The sequence below is a fragment of the Ursus arctos genome, unplaced genomic scaffold (assembly GCF_023065955.2).
Source record: "Ursus arctos isolate Adak ecotype North America unplaced genomic scaffold, UrsArc2.0 scaffold_24, whole genome shotgun sequence".
Taxonomy (NCBI): domain Eukaryota; kingdom Metazoa; phylum Chordata; class Mammalia; order Carnivora; family Ursidae; genus Ursus; species Ursus arctos.
In genome coordinates, this window is record NW_026622919.1 from 1,389,352 (window position 1) to 1,411,274 (window position 21,923).

Sequence of the window (21,923 nt, forward strand, 5' to 3'; positions counted from 1 at the left end):
TGTTCGAATCCGGCCGTTCGTCTTGCTAGAGTCGCGGAGGCGCCTTCTCTCCGTTCGCACAGCGCGACGGTGCGAGGAGCGCGTCCCGGCACGACGTCCCCGCCGGCAGCGGACCCGCAAGCCCCTGGCGCACTCCTCCCGCGATTATAACCCGGCAATGACGGTCTCCGGGCGAGGTTCGGACGCTTGCGCTTGTTTCTCCTCGGACCTTCCTGCCTCGCCCGGAATTTCGGGAAGGAGCGCGGGTCACCAACGCTGGGGCGTCCCTTCCGCCTGCGGCGCGGGACTCCGGACCCAGCTCCCCGCCCCCCCTCCCCCTCCCCCTCCCCCCTCCCCCCCCCAGCGGGCTCGGGGCCGCCCCGCCTGCGCATGCGCGGCCGTTGGAGGGCCGGAACTCCGTTTCGGGGCTTCGCGGCCGGCGGAGCGCGTTGGGCGAGGCGCCGGACGTCGCGCGGCGGTGGCGGCCGGCGGCGAAGCTGGAGCGGCGGTGGCGGCGGCGGCGGGAGGCCGGGGCCGGGGCTGAGGCCGGGGCTTCGAGGCCCGCTGGGCGGCAGGCGGCGGCGGCCCGGGGCTCGAGCCCGGAGACCGGAGCGGCCGCCATGGCCGAGAGCATCGTGAGTGCGGCGGGAGCGGGAGCGGGGCGCCGGGATGAGGCAGCAGATTTACCGGCGCGGCCTGTGGGGCGGCGGCCGGCAGCCGGCCCGCCTCCCGCCTCCCGGCCCGGGCTCGCGACCTCCCCTCCCGCCGCTCCGCGACCGCCGGTTCTGCGGGCACCGCCGGGCGCGTGCGGGGCGGCGGGGTCGGGTGCCGGGTGCCCGGGTGCGGGGCGGCGGGGTCGGGTGCCGGGCCAGTGCGGGGTGGCGGGCCAGGGGCGGGGAGCCGGGCCGGGGGCGGGCCGTCGGAGCCGGGGCGCGCGCGCTGCAGCCTGGGCTCGAGTCCCGGACGGGAGAGCTCTGTCTGGAGGGGGCGTTGTGGACTCCGGGGCTGTAAGGAGGGGAGACACGGCCGCTGACGCCTTCTGTCCCTTGGTGGCAAGGACGGTGTGACAGCTACCTGTTTGAAAAGGGAGGTTCCAAAGGTTGATCTCACTTTTACCTGAAATGAGAATTGGCATGCCCCTCCCCCGTCGCCCCTAAAGTAAAGGAAGTCAGTGAAAACGAGAAAAATAAACCCTAAAACCAAAACAGTCCTGCGTTTACTTGTGGCAAGTTTCCCTTCAGAAGTAAATGCGGCTGGGAAAAAATCAGATCAGTTGGACGGCAGAATTTTGGTTAACATTAGGGAATATTTGGGATTTCTGGGGGAAAGCAAAGCAGTACTGGGTGGCAAGTCACGTTTACGCTTTCCTCCGCGGATGGCCTCGACGCTCCCTTCTGGGTGTCTTGGATTTACGGAAGGAGCTCTGGAGTTTAAGGCTTTCTCCTCCTCCTCTTCCATCTCTTCCTTTTCCTCCTCCTCTTCCACCTCTTCCTCCCCCTCTTCCTCCTCCCCCCACTCCCCCCCTTCCCCCCTCATCCCCCCACTCCCCCCTCTTCCCCCCTCCCTCCTCCTCCCCCCCCTCCCTCCTCCTCCCCCCCCCCCCCCAGCTCTCCGGGGGCCCTGGTGTCGTGTTCCCCAGCCTGGGGATGAGCAGAGGGAGTAAATGGCCCAAGAGAAACTTAAGAGAAAGTGACTCCTTTTAAAATAAGATTTCCTAATCATTGATGACTTCTAGAAGAGAATAAGAACCTGTGTTCAAATAAATGTACTTTCGGACTTTCTCTTTACTGTAATACTTTTGATTGAAGCAGCCACGGACAAACAAGTTGTTTTAGAAAAGGCCATTTTTCTACTAGTGTGTATACAGGGCTAGGTGCTTACTGATAGCATTTGCTCTTCTCGAATTCTGTGTGTGCGTAACTGATTTTTGTCTTGCCAGTTCTTTGACTCTCCCAAGAAGTATTTTGGGCTCATTTTCTTATAAATGGTGAAAGCTAAGTTACCAGGAGGCTGCGTGTCTGTGTTGCCAGGTCTGTCTCTTCTGGAGTGTTTTATCTTGTAGCCTGTGTCAGACACCAAGTGAGAACTTCCCTCAGTACAAACTATGTTTGTCTGTTGGAGTTAACTACTGGGCTCAGTCGACAACCCTGGACTGCCATGCCCTGTTGTAGATGATCAAATAGGATGACTTCTTAAACTTCAGAACCCTCCGGAAACATGGAAGCCAGACCCTTTAGCTCCTCAAGGAGTGGAGTGTCGTGCTCTTGTTCCCAAGTAAACAAAGGAACAGTCACAAAATCTCCCACAGAGAAACTGGGCTCTTCTTACCACACCACAGTGTGGGAGACAGATTTCAGAAACGAATGGAAGTAATTGGTCAGTGCCCATGCTGTGTATTATGAAGACATTTTCTAGGTGTTGAATCCAGAGTGAAGGGTAAAAGAAGAATTTGTATTTGCGCTCCTTGCTAATGAGTGAGAAAGTTAAACAGATGTTAAGAAGCAAAAGATAGAAAATATTTTATGCCTTAACAATTGGGATTTCATAAGGATTATTCAAAACAGTTGGGAACAATATTGGGGCAAAGTATTTTCAGTCAAGTGAAAGTAGAAAATGGAAAAGTCAAACTGTTTTAGGAAAATCTAGATTAATCTTATTTTGTTTGATAGAAGTGGACAGTAGATCAAAAGCCATTGTGGCATTTTATCGTGTATCAGTGAAATCTTTTTTTTAAATTAAAACTTTTTTTTTTAAGATTTTATTTTTATGTAATCTCTACGTTCCTTGTGGGACTTGAACCCACAACCCAAAGATCGAGAGTCGCAGGCCTACTGACTGAGCCACCTGGGCACCCCAGTGCAAATCTTTTTTTAAAAACAATGGCTTGTGACATTTTTCATGTGTAAAGGGTTGTTTTTTAGTGTCGTTTTCAGTACAGCGCACAGAGCAGTAATTGCTGAGAAGAGAGACCACCATAAGTACTTGGTGGTGTATTCCTGCCTTTCTTCCTACCACTCGGTTGAAGCATCATCTGCCTTGTTTGCGGCAGGGCTAGTCTTTTCATGCTGCGTGACGAAAGCAGGAACTTGTATGGTTGGCCAGGCGTATAGTCACTCAACTTCAGAAGGACTTTGATCTGTATAAAAATGAAGTCCTAGAAGGTGATGCTCTTTGTGCAGTGTTCCGGGCCTGCTAACCATTTCAGGCTTGCCGTCAAAGTATTTTTTTTAAGTGCTTCTATGTTTACCATGGTGTTAAACACCTTTATTTCTTTTCTTTTAATCTTTCTATGAAAGGTAAATAACAAATTAGATGATATCCTATGGTTCTTTTAGATCATTCTAATTTTTGCATATAGATTGTAGAACAAAGTGAGATCTTTTTTATTTATTATTATAATTATTATTTTTAATCAGTTTTGTTCTAAAATTTTTATTTATTTTTTAAGTAATCTCTACACCCAATGTGGGACTCAAACTCACAACCCCAAGATCTGGAGTCGGATGCCTCACCGACTGAACCAGCCAGGTTCCCCCAAAGTGAGATCTTTTTTAAAGAACCCAGTCATTTATGATTCGTGGAGGTTTTTTTGTTTTGTTTTGTTTTTTTGCTGTTGTCTTGTTTTTGTAAATCTAAAGAGAAAACTGAGTGTTTCACATATATTCCTTGAAAGTAGTGGTTAAACATTTTTCTGAGTAAAATGACCAGAATCGAGAATCAGGGCAGTCCTCTCAGGATGTCTTTGCATAGGTTGGTGAATCTCCTACCTCTGCTTCATCTGTTAGAAACACTTGGGTGTTACATGGGGAAGGGTGAGGTCTGGCTCTAAGTTTCGGTGACCCAGATTCTGAAAGACTGCAGATGTTAGTCTCAGTAATAGATCAGGAACTTTGTGCTGTAACCACCTTGTTTCATTTGTGACAGATAATTCGTGTCCAGTCCCCAGATGGGGTGAAGCGGATCACAGCCACAAAGAGAGAAACAGCTGCAGCGTTTTTGAAAAAGGTAGTGGTGGCTTGGGTATTTGCATCTTCACCCTCTCCTGTTACTCCCTTCCTGTCTGTGCCTTTCCTCTCTTCCTCAGTTCCTGATTCCACCCAGTCCCTAGTTCACAGTCTCTAGCATTGCTCTTCTCTGCCATGACTGGATTGATCCAGGGTCAGATTGTGTCACAGTTGACCATGGCTTACAGCTGTGGTGGCCAAAGAGAGTCCAAAGATGCATGTAAAAATATTTCACGAGACTAGTACTTAGGAGAGTGAAAAATTGGAGAAATTATAGAGTGAAAGACTTGAATTGTCCATAAGGAGAATTGTTAAAAACATGTATAGAATAATCCCACTTTTGGGGCGCCTGGGTGGCACAGCGGTTAAGCGTCTGCCTTCAGCTCAGGGCGTGATTCCAGCGTTATGGGATCGAGCCCCACATCAGGCTCCTCCGCTATGAGCCTGCTTCTTCCTCTCCCACTCCCCCTGCTTGTGTTCCCTCTCTCGCTGGCTGTTTCTATCTCTGTCAAATAAATAAATAAAATCTTTAAAAAAAAAAAAAAAAAAAGAATAATCCCACTTTTTTTTTTTTTTTTTTTAAAGAAAATTAGAGCCACGGGGGGCACCCGGGTGGCTCAGTTGGTTAAGTGTCCAACTCTTGGTCTCAGCTCAGGTCATGATCTCAGGGTCCTGGGATCGAGCCCTATGTCAGACTCCCTGCTTAGCATGGAGTCTGCTTCTCTCCTTTTTCATCTCTTGCCTGAGTGCCTGGGTTCTGTCTCTCTCTCTCTCTCTCTCTCAAATAAGTAGAAAGAAAGGAAATGAGAGCCACATACACAGATCTGTTGTGAATTTTTACAGAATGCAATGTGAAAGAGCACAGCCAGACTTAAAAAGGGTAACGCTGGGAGGAGAGCCCTGCAGTAAGGAGTGGCTTTTGCTTTATACTTCATAGCAGAGATCAGCAAACTATGGCTCATGGGATAACCTCCTATTCTTTTTTCCCCTTGGCATACAGATTGCATTTCCCTGACCACCTTTTTTTTTTTTTTTAAGATTTTATTTATTGGGGCGCCTGGGTGGCGCAGTCGTTAAGCGTCTGCCTTTGGCTCAGGGCATGATCCCGGTGTTCTGGGATCGAGCCCCACATCAGGCTCTTCTGGGAGCCTGCTTCTTCCTCTCCCACTCCCCCTGCTTGTGTTCCCTCTCTCGCTGGCTGTCTCTCTCTGTCAAATAAATAAATAAAATCTTAAAAAAAAAAAATAAAGATTTTATTTATTTACTTAGTCGCAGGAGCAGGGGGAGGGGCAAAGAGAGGGAGAATCTCCAGCAGACTCTGAGCTAAGCCTAGAGCCCAATGTGGGGCTCGATCTCATGACCCTGAGATCATGACCTGAGCCAAAACCAAGAGTTGGTTGCTTAACCGACTCAGCCACCCAGGAGCCCCTATTTTTGTAAATAAACTTTTATCAGAACACAGCCATGCTCACCGGTTTAGTTATTGTCTGGCTGCTTTTGCACTCCAACGAGAGAGCTGAGTAGTTGTGACAGAGACTGTATGGCTTGCCAAGCCAAAAATATTTACTGTGTGGCCCTTTCCAGAAAGTTTGCCAACTATTGCTTTTTACATTCTACGTTATTTGAATCTGTTGCAAGTGGGTGTTACGTTTGTAATAATAAGTGTTCTTATTTTCTTTTTTTGTTTTTGTTTCTCATTTTCATAAGCACATATAAGCTGTATGCTTATAAACTGTCAGAGCTGGGGGAGTCCTCGGTGTCGTGGAGTCCAATCTTTTTATTTCCACAAAGGTGGAAACTGAAGGCCTAGGAAGTAAAGAGATTTGCCAAGGATCACTGGGTTGTGATCTGTTAGTGAAGCCACAACACTTACTTGGGAATTTTGGTTCCTAAAGGGTAGTTGCTATCGTGATTGCCATAGGACTGCTTGTGGGGCCATATTTATAAGAATAAGAGAAAAAAGAATTAGGTGCAGTAAACACCAGAGAGGAGAGTCTCTGAGTCTTTAAGACATTTGTAATTTCCTACTGTTTGCTTTTTGAGTAGCCACTGATCGTGGCCAGCTTGTTCCTAGAGATGGTACTAGGGTATGGCGCATGCTGGAATTCACAAGAGCTCATCCGAGACAGAGACGAAGCACCAAGTAGCTATTGCTTAGACAGTTGTGTGGTTGAGCACCAGGCATCAGAGGACTGCATGCAGTTCTTTTTTTCTCTGAGCCTTTGTGGTAGGGAAATTTTTCTTTTTTTTTTCTTTTCTTTTTGATAGGGAAATTTATTATTATTATTACTATTATTTAAGATTTTATTTATTTGAAAGAGATAGGAGAGAGCACAAGCCGGGGGAGGGACAGAGCGAGAGGGAGGAGCAGAAGGAGAGGGAGAAGCAGACTCCCCAGTGAGCAGGGAGCCTGATATGGGACTCGATCTCAGAACCCTTGGATCATGACCTGAGCCGAGGGCAGACACTTAAACGACTGAGCCACCCAGGTGCCTCTGATAGGGAAATTTCTTAAACTTAAATTTGCAGTAACCATGTAGGAATATGATATTGTTTTTAACTTGAGACTTTTGTGCTTGATATCAAATGCAGAGTTGTCAAACACATTAAATTGAGAAGGTTTCAGAGATAACCTAAAAACATGATATTATAGTTCTCGCTTTATTTTCATCAGTAGTATTCCTAAAATGCTTAGATTTCCCCCTGGATAGTTCGTGGTTGTCTCGCACAGGGAGACAGAATGATAGCCAGTCATTGGGAGGGTTGGGGTTGGGGGATGTAGTTTAGTTCTGACCACTTGGTCCCTGAAGCCATCACCAGTACTGTAATTACTGCTTAGTGGAGATTTTCTTTGAAATAATCAAAAACAAACATGTTTATTACTCTGAAATATGTTTCCCCTCAAATGAAAATCCTTTCTTCTGATTATAAGGATAATATGCATTAATTATGAAAGGCTCAAACAATTCAGAAAAGTATAAAGAAGCAAGTAAGAATCACTTGAAATTTTACCACTCAGAATAACTGTTAACATGGCATGTCTTGGGGTGCCTGGGTGGCTCAGTGGGTGAAGGGTCCTGGGATCGAGTCCCGCATCGGGCTCCTCGCTTGGCGGGGAGTCTGCTTCTCCCTCTGCCTGCCGCTCCCCCTGCTTGTGCTCTCTCTCTCTCTCTCATTCTCTCTCTCTGACAAATAAATAAATAAACTCTTTAAAAATGATAAATTAAAAAAAAAACCTGGCGTGTCGTTAGTGCTCACATGTGTGCACACACATACTTAATTCACGGACTTTGGCCAAAATGAGATTGCGCTGTACTGTTGCTGTATTTCATCAAATCTAAGACATTACTGAGTTTAAGGAGAAGTATTAATGTACAATCAGGAAAGGAGAAAATGCTTTTACACCTGCTTTCCTTTGTCATTTAGAGTTTATACTTAGAGTGTTTTTTTAGACTTATTTGGAAATTATTGTAATCATGTGTTATTCTTTTTTTTTTTTTAAAGATTTTATTTATTTATTCGACAGAGATAGAAACAGCCAGCGAGAGAGGGAACACAAGCAGGGGGAGTGGGAGAGGAAGAAGCAGGCTCATAGCGGAGGAGCCTGATGTGGGACTCGATCCCATAACGCCGGGATCACGCCCTGAGCCAAAGGCAGACGCTCAACTGCTGTGCCACCCAGGCGCCCCAAATCATGTGTTATTCTTATACATACATAAGAAGGAAAACCTAAATGAAATTAATTGGCTAGGATCTCTCTACAGGGTCACATTCAGAGTCTGGCCCTTCTGAGCCATTTGTTGATTTGGCTGTCGATGTCCCTGTTCCCCTGTAGAGGGTCATCATCCGTGCCGTCAGGAGGCTCAGTGCCAGCTGTCAACACCTGTTCTGTAGATGCTAGCACTGGATTTCTCTCTGTCTTACTAGCAGGGCTTGACAACCCAAATTCCTGTTTTTCCTTATTGATCATTAAATGGCTCGTTTGACAGAAATGTTGAACGATGACAACTGTCCGACCATGCTGCCTGGATGACACGTTGACATGAGCCCAGGTAGTCACCCGTATGCCCTGATGCCCCGCAGGCAAGAGCTGTAACACCTTGTTGTTCCTAAGATGCGTCCATGCCAAGGATGTTAAAGTCTCACTGTAGGATAATTCATAATCCTGGTTTTTTTCACTTGACGATAGGTTAAGGAATGGTTTTATGTCAATCAATGTAGATTTATATCTTTTTAAAAATTGTGTTTAAAAATAACACATAACAGGGCGGCTTGGGTGTCTCATTCGGTTAAGCATCCGACTTTTGGTTTCGGCTCAGATTATGATCTTAGGGTTGTGAGATTGAACCCTGAGTCGGGCTCTGCACTGGGTGTGGAATTGGCTTGAGATTCTCTCCCTTTCCTTCTGTCCGCCCCCCCTCCGCTTGCTCTTGCGTGCACGTGCACTCTCTCTCTTTCTCAAAAGAAAGAAATAACACACAACAGGGATGCCAGGCTGGCTTAGTCGTAGACTATGTGACTCTTGATCTCGGGATGGTGGGTTCGAGCCCCACGTTGGGTGTAGAAATTACTTAAAATCTTTTTTAAAAAATAACGTATAATGTAAAATTTGCCATCTAAACCAATTTTTTTTTATTATTTAAAGATTTTATTTATTTATTTGACACAGAGAGACAGCCAGCGAGAGAGGGAACACAAGCAGGGGGAGTGGGAGAGGAAGAAGCAGGCTCATAGCGGAGGAGCCTGATGTGGGGCTCGATCCCATAACGCTGGGATCACGCCCTGAGCCGAGGCAGACGCTTAACGACTGCGCCACCCAGGCGCCCCTTAAACCAATTTTTAAAGTAATCTCTATACCAACTGTGGGGCTTGAACTCACAACACTAAGATCAAAAGTTTCATGCTTCTCCAACTGAGCCACCGGGTGCCCCCGGTCTGAACCATTTTTAAGTCTACGGCTCAGTCATGTTAAGTACGTTCATGTTATGCAGTCATTACTACCATCCATTTCCGGAACTTCTTCATCTTGCAAATCTGAAACTGTATGCATTAAACAACAGCTCCCCTTTTTTCCCTGCCCCCAGTCCTTGGTAACTACCATCCTATTTTGTGTCTTTATGACTACTTCGGGTATCTTTGTAAGTGGATCATACTCATCTTCGATAATTAGTAATTTGGCTGTGCATATGTGCGTGAGTGGGCTTGAAGTGGCCTTCCTGTTCCCTCACAGACTTGTGTGTGGACCACTGTGAACGTGACTGGCTCCAGCTTGCTGTTGCCACATTTGATAGCCTTGATCCTGCTTTAATATGTGGCATTATGCCCTCTTAGGAGTTGCTGTTTGCAAGTATGAAGAGATGGGTGACATTGAGGATATCTCAGAATTTTAGAGTTGTTGGTTCTTTTGACACCATCTAGTGCTGTTCATTCTGTGGCTCCTCACACCATAAGCCCTTCTCACACAGTTCTTCTGTCCTGCTCAGCTCTCCCCCTCAGCTCACTCTGTCGGGCTGCTGCTGTCACTCCCCTGCTTGGGCTAAGGGATGGCTCTATCCTGTCCTAATTGACCTCCGCAGTCTGTGACCTGTGCCTTTCTCCTTATATTTAATTTTTTCTTTTTTTTTTCTCACCAAATAAAGTACATACTAAGAAATGCTTGAAAATTATGGACAGATGACTGATGGTGAAGCAAACACTTAGGTCAAGGAGGGCACAGCCGGTGCTGCAGAGTCGGTCAGCCTTCCCTACTCCCTCACCCCCTCCTGGATCGACGAGGATGGCGTCCCCCTTTTCTGTGCTGTGCTACCTCAGCGTGCATTCCTAAACCCTAAATTGTAGTTTTGCCTGGTTTTGAATGGAAATGAATGGAATCCTGCTATGTATTCTTTTTTGTTACCTTCAGTTATAAGCATATTAATTTCATTCCATACTGTGTTTCTCGTTTTATTACATCAGTTATGCACAAAGTTTACCTCAGGTGTGAATTTAACGTTTTTAAGATTTTAAAGATCTATTTATTAGAGAGAGAGAGAGTGTGTGTGTGTGTGTGTGTGTGTGTGTGGGAGGCGGGGCAGAGGGAAAGGGAGAGAATCTTAAGCAGACTCCATGGGGGCTCAGTCCCAGGACCCTGAGATCATGACCTGAGCCAAAATCAAGAGTTGGACGCTCAACTGTGCCACCCGGGTGCCCCCATTTTTGAGATTTTAATGATGCTCTTGTGAGACTCTGCTAAGATTTTTTTAAAAATGGTTCGTGCCCCTTGTTAGATTCCTGTATCTTTAAAAAACTCAAAAGTTCGTAGAAGCAGTTATGTTCATGGGAGTAGAATAAAAAAGTAATAGATCTATTTCTGTATCTCAGAAGTGGAATTCCACACGTGAAGTACTAATGCTGGCTGTCATATTTGAAAATGCAGCTGGGGGGCCTGGGTGGTAAGCAGCTCGGGTAAGCAGCTGACTCTTGGTTTTGGCTGAGGTCATGATCGCCTGGTCGTGAGATTGAGCCCTGAATTGGGCTCTGTGCTCAGTTGGGCTCTGTGCTCAGCGTGGACTCTGCTGGAGATACTGTCTCCCTTGGCCCCTTCCCCTGTGCGCTCTCTTGGTCTCTCTTGCACGCGTGCGTGCTCTCTCCCTAAGATAAATAAATAAATCTTTAAAAAAAAAAAAGGCAGCTGTATCTCAGTCCTCATAGGAAGCATAAAGCTCTGGTCATGTGGTCCCAGGGGGCTTACCTTTATACCAAGGGCTGACCCTACAACAGCCCCTGCCCCATTTTGGAAACTCCTTTTCATCCTGGGAGTAATATGGTACGCTCACACTTCTGGCAAAAGCTTTCTGGTTTTTTGGAAATAGCTTGCAGGGTGTTGGGTACAGAAAAACACAATGCATTTGCAGAATAGCTGAAATGCCACAATTGGTTGATTTCAGTTTATATCTAAGCTATTTCAGAGAAGAGTCAAAGACATTATTTTTAGTCTTTAGTCTTAACTTTTTTTGTAGTTGGGAATACAAATTTCACAGTCTTAATTTGCTGATGCTTTATTTTATTAATGCCACTTTTAGCTTGGGGAAAAAACACATTTCAGTTACTGTTTCCTGCTGTAGAATTTCCATTTAATTCCATTGTATTGTTTGTTTCTCTGCTGAGCAGACTCCCGATCTCTTCCTGTGTTTGCCTTTACTCTGATGACCCCTGAATGTTGAGCTACAACTGGACTCCTCTCCTGGCCCCAGATTCAAATGCTGACTGCCTGCTGATGCCTTCCCCGGGGTACCAGGCACCACCTCAGTCTCAGCGTTGAAGGGAAGGGGAAGGCCTGGCCTTCCCTTCAGTCTTCCTCCTCCTTCACCGTCTTCCGTGCTTCCTTACCGGTGTGGCCTTCCCCCCAGTTCCCAAGCCAGAAATCTGAACACTGCGCTGATGTCCTTCCTTTCCCTCACTCCATTCTGCCCTCCAACCCACATTAGCAAGAGCTGTTGATTGTAATAGCTGGAAAGTGTGCTCCTCCCTCCATCTCCGCTGTCCTGGCCTTGTCTGAGCCCCGTCTCCTCTGGGCTGCACAGCTGGCTCTTCTGTTTCCTCTTCCCACCTTCAGCAGAGTGTCGATGAGAAGTAAGTCTCTTGGCTTGGCCACCCCTTGCCGTCGGCCCCTGTGGCTTCCACAGCTCCTGGGCTGGAATGCAGACTCCTAGCCCACATAGTCCTGTCTACCTCTCCGTTCTTGTCTCTTACAGTTTCCTTCTTACCTGCTGGGTTCTGGCCTGACTGGCCTCTCTCTTCTCAACCCCTTCCCGCCTCTAGGCCTTTGGCTGGCTCTTCTCCCTTGCACTATTCTTTCTCAGCTCTGTGAGTAGCAGCATTAGTCTCCTCCTCTGGGGCTCTGCTCAGACGTGCTCCTCAGAGGCCTTCTCTGTCCTTTTGTCCAGAGTGGCCTCTCCCATGCTTCTCTCTTCCTTTCCTGCCTGGTGCTTACCTGCACCTGTGGTTCTCGTCTGTTAGGTTTCTCTCCCCCGTTTGATGCCGAGGGCCTTGATGGCAGGAACCTTGTCTGTTTTTATTCATTGTTAGTTCTGAGCATCCAGAATGGAGCTGGCACATGGGACTGCTTACTGTTTGTGGAGTCAGTGAGTGAATGGTCGCGGCACCTGGTGTAGTGCCCATTGTGCGTACCCTTGTCAGGACTGACTTGGTGGCACCATTCTTCACTTCTGTTTTTCTTCTCTTAGGTTTCAAAATTGGAATTTTTTTTTTTTTTTAAGATCTTATTTATTTATTTGAAAGAGAGAGCATGAGCAGGGGGAAAGTGTAGAGGAAGAAGCAGGTTCCCTGCTGAGCAAGAACCCCGATGCAGGACTTGATCCCAGGGCCCTGGGATCATGACCTGAGCCAAAGGCAGCCACTTCACCGACTGAGCCACCAGGCGCCCCCGGAATTGGGTTTTTACAATTGATTTCAAAAGTAGAAGTTAAACTTTCCAGATACAGCCATGACTTTTGCTTGCCTCAAACTCTTAAATGTGTCATATAGTCTTACCACTTTCACAGAGCTTTGCTTCTGTTTGGCCACTTTTCTCATTTTACTTGACATCTGTGTAGGCAGTTCAAATTTCCTTACAAGAGAGCAAAATCACAAGAGAAATTTGGTTCCCGAGGAGCAGTTTCTAAATTTAATGAGTGTTGTTCTAATACCATCTGATGTATATGTGGCCAGAGTAGGGAGACTCAAATATTTGTTTCAATATCTGTTTTTTGGGGCTCGTTTTAGGTCGCAAAGGAGTTTGGCTTCCAAAATAACGGCTTCTCGGTTTACATCAATAGAAACAAGACTGGAGAGATAACAGCATCGTCAACCAAATCCCTCAGTCTGCTCAAAATCCAGTAAGTGCTGTGAGGGGACGACAGGGAGTGGGAGGGGAGACTGCAGAGGCCCCGAGGCTGCTCGGTGCTTCCCGGTTTCCCCTTGACGCCGCCGTATTTCTCGTGGGTAGCCAGCAGTCACACTGGGTGTGCCGCTCCTTTTGTGCGGAGCCGAGTGACTCGCAGACTGTGACGTGTGTCACAGAGGAGAGAGAGTTATGGGTTGGGGGGGGTGTGCAGCTGCACACTCAGCTCCTTCTCTGCAGGGAGGGACCTTGAACAGAGCTGCGTGCAGTTCTGCCTTAGGACTGCTTGCAAGGTACAAGGGGCTGTTGCCCACACGATATGTCTTGGAGGCATGACCCCCTTGAGCTCCTCCAAGGTGGTCAGTCATGTCAGTGGGGTTTCGGATGTAAAGCCCTCTTCCTGCAGCCGCTGCCTGTTCTCGTGGTTTAGCTGGAGCCCAGCCACATCATTCGTCTGTGCGTGTTCCTGCCGTGAGGGTAGAGCTGAGGGATCGTGGCACAGACGGCATGGCCTGCAAAGCCGAAGATATTTACTGTTTGGCTCTTTACAGAAGATGTTTGCTGACTCCTGTCCGACCTGTCTGGGTACACCTCCTCGTGTATCAGTTCAGTCTTCAGCGAGCTCGGAGCACTCCTCTCGGCTGCAGGCAGCATGGCTGCTGTGGCCACTGCCGGGTGATTGGGCTGGGCTCTGCTGTCAGCTGACCATGTGCCTGTTTACCAGTCAGAGTAAGAGGCTATCTTGACAATTTGTGTGATCATTTTTAGGTTCACGAATTAGTACATCTAGGAAAAAATATGCAGTTAGAGCATTCATTCATTTGTTCCTCAACAAATATTTGTTGGGCACTTGCCAATTGCCTATCTCTGTAATTAGCTAAAGCTTTTCATTGTTGTTGATCTCATCCACTTCCCACGTGGCCAAGGTATATCCTTCCTTTCAGGCTGTAAAGAGCTTTTGCGTCTTGAGAATCATTTCTCACGAATGTTACGTGGCTTGTGTTCATACTCCACCGCTCAGTGCAGTGGGCCTGGGGAAGTGACTTAACCTTCCTGGGCCTCACCAGCCACGTCTGCAGGCGGGTGGTAGTGCCGCCGGCGCGTGGTTGCACGGTGCCTGCGCGTGGCAAGCTTGCAGGAAATGAGAGCTGTGTGTTAAACTATTTTTATAGCACATACAAGCAAAGGAGGCTATAGACACCCCCTGAGAGAAAGCCATCAGGCTGTGGTGTTGTCGTACTAGTGCTGTCCTGGGAGGGGACCCCAAAGCGGGGAGCCGGCTCCAACATCCCGAGGGGGCACTTGGAGGGGATGTCTTCCTCAGTCACCCTTGAGTGTATCTCTCCGGTGATAGTCCTAATGCCTATTGACCAGCTTGGGTCTAACCTTGAGTGCTGCGTCTGTCTTACCTGAAGCGTGTCTGCAGGAGGGAGTGGTGTTCCTCTCCTTGAGCTCGGCGTTGGTCTCTCCGCTTCTAGCTTCTCCGCTTGCAGTTCAGTCTGCTGTATTGTGTTGTTCACTTATAAGTGATCATTTTTTTCCCCTCTCTGGCTGCTTTTAAGATTTTCTGTTTCTGTTGGGGACCTACAGTTTCTCTCTGACTTGTCCAGGTGTGGATTCCTGGTCTGTTTGTTTAAGCTTACCTGATGAACGATGTTGTATTTTCTGTACCTGCAGATCAGGTCTGGAAAATTTGTGGCCATTATCTCTTTAAATATCACTTCTCTCCAGTTCTCTTTTTCCTGTTTCAGGAATTATATTTTTCACTTTTAAAATATTTGATTTGATTTCTTTTCAGACCAGGCTGTTAGCTCGTTGTGCTCACGGGGGCTGTGTTGCTCTCACATTGGCCCTACGGGCTTCCATTTGAGGACCGCTTGGCTGCTTGGGGCTCTGCCTTGGCCCGTCACACACGTGATGCTTCCCACTTGGGTCTCAGGGTGTCTGAGGTGGTCTGTCTCCCCCAGGTGGAATCAGGGTGGCACTGTTGTGCGAGCTGTCCGTGGATTGGCTGGCCTGACCGTATGAAGGGCTTTGGGAAGATTTACCCAAATCTGTGGCCCCTGCCACCCTGCTTCCCAGAAGCCCCTGTCGTTTTGGGTGGCCTCTTGTTGCCTGTGCTCTTTCCATCCCGTTTCCATTGAACATTCTGTAGACGTTTATATTCCATGTCTTGTAGTTTCAAATCTGAAGTCCTTGGCTGTCTAATTCTGTTACTGTTGTGTCTGCCCGCTCTTTGGAGTGGCTTTGTTCTCTTGTACATTTGGTGACCCATTTTTGAGAGCTTGTAATTGACCAGACCTGGTAGAGGGGAGTCCCTGAGGGCGGCTGGCCAGTGGCTTTCCTGTGGGGAAGCTTGCACTTGCTTCTGTTGGCACAAGGGAGCGCTGTGGACCTGGCACTCCCTCCAGTGAATTTCTGTCTTTGGGCTTCCAGAGCCAAGTAGCATCCCTAATTCCACCCTGGATGCATGGCACAGCAGGCCTGTGGTGACAGACTCTCAGAGGTGACTGTTTTTCCTACTGCATGGTGGATGCAGGAAGACAGGGTTCCTCCTTGGTTCCTATTTTCAGCTGGTTATTCTTCCCAGCTGCTGAGACACCTGGCTTTATGTGGTGTTTCGGGCTCAGCAGCCTGCCGCAAGTAGGCAGGCTCGCGGACTCGCCTCCTGTTGCCCAGAAAACGACTGTGTAAGCCAAGCCCAGGGCTCCCGTAGGGCGGTGTTCTCTCGCCCTTCCTGTCGGCACTACTGTGGGTTGTTTGGACCCGTGGCAACTCCTTACTTCCGCTAGAGCTCCGCAGTGCATTTCAGAGCATTTCTGTTAAAGCTGATACAGTGACTGAGCCAAGTAGTCTATGGCTGGAGGGTGTTTAGGAATGTCTGGTCCGTTGCTAGAAGCAGAAGTCTCTAGTTACAATTTGGCAGTTTTATCACCCCTAAATTATGGAAGGAAGAAGAGGAGCGAACAGACCTACCGAAGAGCTACAGCCAAGCCTCTTAGTGCCCTGTGTCTTCGGTGTTTGCGCTCAAGGCCTGCTGCCCCGCCCCTCCCCAGTTTGTTGGGTCAGGGCTGCAGCAGGCTGTTCCTTCCGTGTGTGTATTGTCGACAGCAGTCACGTATTTCCCAAACGGTAGTACTGCAGCTTTTCCTCCAAGACTGAGGTTGATTTTAGTGTCGTAGCCTCTCTGTCTGGGCGTGGGAGCATCTCACACCCTGGGTCTCGTTGGTCCGGCTGCGCTGACCAGGTCCTGCCGTGAGTCAGCAGTGTGAGTGAGCAAGGAAAGAGCGTGCCATACACAGAAATGACGGGAAATCAAGCAGTGCTGTTGAACTACGAATCGCAGCCTGTTTGGAAAGCAGCACATCGGTGACACCGCAGATAGCACCCTCCGTCTAGCAGGGCCACTCCTGGAGATGTGCCCTGTAGAAGTGAAACCACGCAGCTGCCTGTTCTTGGGCCTTTCCTCAAGTGCTGTTCTTGGTGGTAGAACCTGTCGGTGGTGCACGTGCCCGTCGGTGTGGGAGCACGGGCGTAAGTGGTGAGTCGGGCCCGCTGCAGGCGCTGTGCCGCCATCAGAGGCAGTGACCAGACACAGACCCTGTGTTTGGAGGGACCTGGGGCCAGGTATTGTTGAATGAGAAAAGCAAATGCAAAATGCGTGTCTTTGATAATCTCATTTTTGTCAAGCAGCATCATATGGTGTCTGAATACACGTGTGTGTGTGGGGGGGGGATGAGCGCAGAGAAAGCAGCAGAAGGCTGTGTACCAGGTAGGTGAAGTGTCGGGGTGCCGAATAGTAGACGGTAAGGAATGAACAAGGAAAAGCGGGAGCCAATCCCAGAGTGAGAAGTAGGAAGAACGCTGCCTCCAGGCCAGGTGTGTCTCTTGTGGCTGTATTTCATCTGTGTGCAGTCGCACGGGCATATGGATTTTTACAGCTGTAAAAGTAAGTCACGGTTATGAAGAACCCGCTCTGACCTTTAGAATGCTAAGGAGCATAGGGGAGGTGCAAAGGCAGGATTCTGGTCTCTTAAAGTTAGAGGCCTCATTATTCAGGCTTTCAGGGAGGTTGGCATTTGCCTCTTGGATGTCGGAGACCCTCACATGAGGGTGAGCCGCTCATCTGTGCAGCCCAGGTTGTGGGAGGATAGAAGGCAGGCCCTGCCCTGTGTTTGTCGTTTGACAGGCATGGAGATCTGCTGTTCCTGTTTCCCTCGGGCCTCGCTGGCCCCTCCTCGGAAATGGAGACGTCGGCCCCGCCAGGGCTGAAGGCCTGCGGTGCTCCCAGTGTGGTGGAGGATGAGATCGACCAGTACCTCAGCAAGCAGGACGGGAAGATTTATCGAAGCCGTGACCCACAGCTGTAAGTGTTGGTGGGGTTCCGGTCCCTGTTGTGCTGACCTGAATGGCTCAGGGAGTGAGATGTTTGTAACGCGCCCTGTTTGAGTATCTACTGAAGAAACACAAGTTTTGAGTTTGACCATCTGTTTTCAGATAAAATTTCACTTCAAGTTATTTTTCAAGCTTTTTCTTGTTGCGTGAATCTCAAAGTGTGTTCCCCATGTACTTTCAAAAGCTTTCAAGTGTTTGGAACTAAGAAATTTGGAGAAGGGAGGAAACTGAAACCCAGTCTCGACCGCGACGCACTGCTGAGTTCTTGCCCGCCACGCAGTGCATTGGGCTTCAGCAGGTGCGCCAGGGCAGGAAGGGGTGATGGCGGCCCCCCAGCAGCGCGAGGCGCTTGCTCAGCTCATCTCGTAGGATGGCAGTCGGGAAGTGTCGGCGTCACATCACAGCGCGCTCTTCCCATTCTTTTCAGTGGGTGCTTCATGTGCTCAGCATGCTGCTCCTTGGAATATTTGCCCTTCAGCTAGGGTCATATGAAACGGAAATGCTTGAGTACGTTTCTGTATTTGTGATTTTTTGCAGTTCTTTTTATTTTTTAAAACATTTAAAAAATTTTTAAAGATTCATTTATCTTAGAGCGCGCAGGCACGGTGCAGACGTGTGGGGGAGGGGCAGAGGGAGAATCTGGGGCAAACTCCCCACTGAGCGTGGAGCCAGATGTGGGGCTTGATCCCATGACCCCGCGATTGTGACCTGAGCTGAAATCCAGAGTTGGGCGCTTCACTGACTGAGCTACCTAGGCGCCCCGGCAGTTTATAAACTGGTTAGAAATACCTGCGTTTACACTCGGTGATGTGAAATGTCTGAGCGAAGGTGGTTTGTCTCTGCAGTAGAGCCTTCTGTAACTGCATCAGTCCGTAAACATGACAGGGTGCTGACATTGAGATATCGGGGTTCTAAGTGCTGCATTAGCAACTCGTTTTAGATTGAGGAGCCTCAAATGGCACTCTGCTGTGGCTGGCGTGGAGCGGCTTCACAGCATCACCGTCAGCCCGCATGCCCCTTCGTTTGTATTTCCTCCCCGGGAACCCGTGCTGGCTCCCCCTGTGATCTGTGTCTTCAGGGCTTCATTAGGGATCTTCTGGAGGGTGCTTGTGTGCGTGTGTGCGAGCATTCCGGCCTGCCATCTGTAAGAGCCGGCTGTTAGGAGACACAGGCTGTCTCTACTCTGAAGTGTAGAGTGCACGTGCATCCAGGAGTTGTGACCCCATTCAGGAAAGGATCCAGTCGAGCCCAGAGGGACGGCCCCTCTGCTTTCCCACCAGCCACCACCGCCTCCTCATCCGAGCACATTGTGCGTGTGGGGCATCGAAGGCTTCTCTGACTGCAGTCACTGAAACCCATAGAGCCAGGCGTCTTCATGCTTTTCCCAAAACGTGCACGAAATGGGTGTTTTCCCAACTGGAGTTACTTCTGTCCCGCTGACAAGGTGTTTTTGCCACGTCCACATCCCAGCTTCCTTAGTGTTTGCTTAACATCTGTTTAAATCTGTTTTTAGCCCATTCGCTTTTGCTTGTATTTAGTGTCATTTTAAGCAGTTGTTATCCATCGAATCACAGGTTTGACGTGGTGGGCAGTTTTTTCTAATACAAATAGAAATAAATACTAAACCATATTAAAATCAAAAATGCTCACCTACCATCTAAAATAATTCCATACGGGGGGGGGGGGTGCCTGGCGGGGCTGTCGTAGAGCATGCGACTCCTGATTCGGGCTTGTGAGTTTGAGCCCCGTGTTGGGCATTGAGTTGACTTAAAAATAAAGAAAGGAAAAATGAATAAAATAATTCACACAGGTAGGGAAATACTCTCTTAAGTATGGCGTACATTATAAATATCAAAAACTTAGGGAGGCAGCAACAGGAGAGCAGGCGTACTAATTGCTGTGTGTTTCTCTTGCCCTGTGCTCTCAGGTGCCGACACGGCCCCTTGGGGAAATGTGTGCATTGTGTTCCGCTAGAGGTGAGAGTCCGCGCAGCGTAAGTTCTGGGCTGGCGGGAGGGGCTGCTCCCGGAGCACGTCAGTACTTTCCCTGCGCCCCTGTGCTGGGTCAGAGTGGGGAAAAGAACTTACCTGTTTGTTGCCCCGGGCCTCGTGTTCCCACTAGTGCAAGCTGCTTGAGGAGGACGAGCCTTTATTTGTGGGAGTGACCTTCTGGGTGGATTACGAATGGCTGAAGCGTTTGTACGGCTGTGATGGAGGCCCCTGGACAATCGTTTTAAACCCTGACACAGAGCTGGGGCTGGCAGTTTCTGTGCTCCTCACTGCTTTGATTTACTTTCCCCTAGTCTCACGTCCTCCTCCTGATTCGTCCTGGTGAGGTTGAGAGTTACCGTAATAATGCTGACTGGTAACTGGTTAGTGCTGAATTTACGGCAGCGAGGCCAACCGGATTTTCTTCATGAGCCTCCTCTTCAGCTTATGGGCTACTTTGTTTTTCCTCAAAATCTTCTTAATATTTACTTGACCTAGAGCATTTTGTACTGTAATAGAGATTCATTTTAGTCTCGGAGAGATAACTAGCACACAAAGAAACCTTTGGTTCCGCGCTAGAATGATAAGTGAGAACCAAGCGCCTGTCCTCTTTTGTTGCCCTCCACGGGTCCTGGCTTGGTCTCTCCCTGCGTGCGGCGAAGCTTGGCTGCCCGCCTCTCCGGCCTCGAGACGCCCGCAGGTGCGTGACTGTACTGACTGTGTGTGTTTTGGCAGCCGTTTGACGAGGACTACCTGAACCATCTTGAACCTCCTGTGAAGCACATGTCCTTCCACGCCTACATCCGCAAGCTGACCGGGGGGGCCGACAAGTAAGCAACTTGAGCGGAGTTAGGCTGTGCCGGTGTGGCTTTGGCGAGCAGAAGCTCCTTTTGTGTATCTGGCAGGTGTTGCTTCAAGCCTGTGAGCATATGAATGAGAAGAGCAAAGCTCAGGGTCTGGGCACAGAGCATTCGAGTTGTGACTTTTGCCCCGATTCAAAAAAGAAACAGGGGTGGAGACTCTGACACCCTGTGGTCATCCGCGTGCCCGAGTGTGGGGCAGATGCCAGGTTGGCAGTGGCCACCGTAGAGGTCCTGGGGAACACCCCCAGGCTTCCTGCAGGCGGGTAACTTAGCCTTACGTGAGGGCGGAGGAGGTAAGGTGCGAGGGTGGTGAGAGCTCGTCCTCCTCTGCTTTTCAGAAAAACTGAACCGGCCCATGGTTATCTCGGCTCACCTATTCCACAGCCCCCATCAGCCCCTTGCCCTGGAGCCTGCCTCTTTATCAGCTTGATGGCATTGCCATCGCGGGGGCTGAAGCAACGGTGCCGGCCGCGGCTGGGCTGTCCGCGGCTGGGCCTCGGCGCCTCGATGAGAGCTGTGCAGGCTCAGGCGGGCGGTGGGGCGGCCATCTCCTGGCTCCCCGCGCAGGCTGTGACGGTGGCCGGAGAGGGCTGAGAGCACTGTGATTTCTTTTAAACCATGTCAAGTACTTCCTGAGCGACCCCTTTCTGTTGCCTGTACGACTACATGTTCACCTTCCCAGAAGGTAGTGGACTTCATACCATGATTTTATAATTCCCATCAGTGCAGCAGGAGGAGATGGCGGCTGAACCCAAGTCAGCAACATTTTGTGAAGAATGTCATGTTGGCCTGATTATAGTTTTTCTCTGACAACCTGCTGACACCCTAAAATGGCTTTTTTAAAAAAGACCACGAGAAAAAAATCCTACCAGAAACCCATTCTTGCCTGTCAGTGGGGTAAGCCATGGAACTTTCTGGATTAGGGAACGAGTAGAGCTTCGTTGTGCTGAAATCCGTCAGCCTTCTACCAGTCTGGGTCCAGGCCCCGGTATCCCATGGGGGCGCACATTGGCAGCTCTCGGTCCCCTGTAGGCTGGTGGCGGTCACTGCTTCCCAGGGGCCCATAGGCCAGTATGCTCTTGGCCTGTGAAGACAGGATCGAGTTCCTGGACCGTTCTGTCCGTGGGAAACTGGCAGAGGGCGAAGGCACCTGTGTGCACCCACCCCACGTCAGGGTGGGGCCCTGGATTCCTCGCTGGATGGTCTTTATTTCAGCCAGTAGCCGGGGAAGATGTCTTCTTGAGGTGCCCTCATCAGGGTTTCTCCCTGTGATTCAGAGTTTTTTACAAACATGTAAGTACTGGACTCATGATGTAGATGTTGCTGATAAGTTAATGAAACTTAACAACAAGCTTTGTTTCCGGTCAGCAGCTCAGGTTAGATCAATAGGGGTTTAATAGTATCCTTGAAAATCTTCATGGGTGGTAGCGACAGACATTGAAAACAGAGACTTTTATAGAGAAACACTTCTATGTTTCTGCATAGTCTCCGTGTGCAGGACAGAAGCTGGGGGCCCACGATAGCAGTTCTTCACGCGTTTCCCCTGCTGCTGCCTGCCATGTGCTTAGCTTCCTAGAACTCTGTTCTGCAGGCGTAAGACATTTGACATGCGATTTCCAGTCTCCTGCTAAAGTTTTCACTCTTGGAGTGTTGAAGTAATTAAGCTGCGTCTTCTTACTCAGGGGGAAGTTTGTTGCCCTGGAGAACATCAGTTGCAAGATTAAATCAGGGTGTGAGGGACACCTTCCGTGGCCTAACGGCATCTGTACTAAGTGCCAGCCAAGTGCCATCACGCTGAACAGACAGGTGAGTT

The 21,923-nt window shown here is 49.1% G+C and overlaps 1 protein-coding gene across 1 annotated transcript in view; it reads left to right on the forward strand.

The window, feature by feature from the left end:
* The first annotated feature begins 490 nt into the window (after positions 1-490).
* Positions 491-21,923, forward strand: part of NPLOC4 (NPL4 homolog, ubiquitin recognition factor) — a 60,702-nt gene continuing 39,269 nt past the window's right edge. Inside the window, exons 1-7 of the mRNA XM_026483898.4 lie at positions 491-614; positions 3,904-3,984; positions 12,747-12,859; positions 17,054-17,230; positions 19,187-19,235; positions 19,983-20,077; positions 21,793-21,916. Coding sequence (XP_026339683.1) covers positions 600-614; positions 3,904-3,984; positions 12,747-12,859; positions 17,054-17,230; positions 19,187-19,235; positions 19,983-20,077; positions 21,793-21,916 — 654 coding nt within the window. The 5' untranslated portion in view covers positions 491-599. The remainder of the gene's footprint in view (positions 615-3,903; positions 3,985-12,746; positions 12,860-17,053; positions 17,231-19,186; positions 19,236-19,982; positions 20,078-21,792; positions 21,917-21,923) is intronic.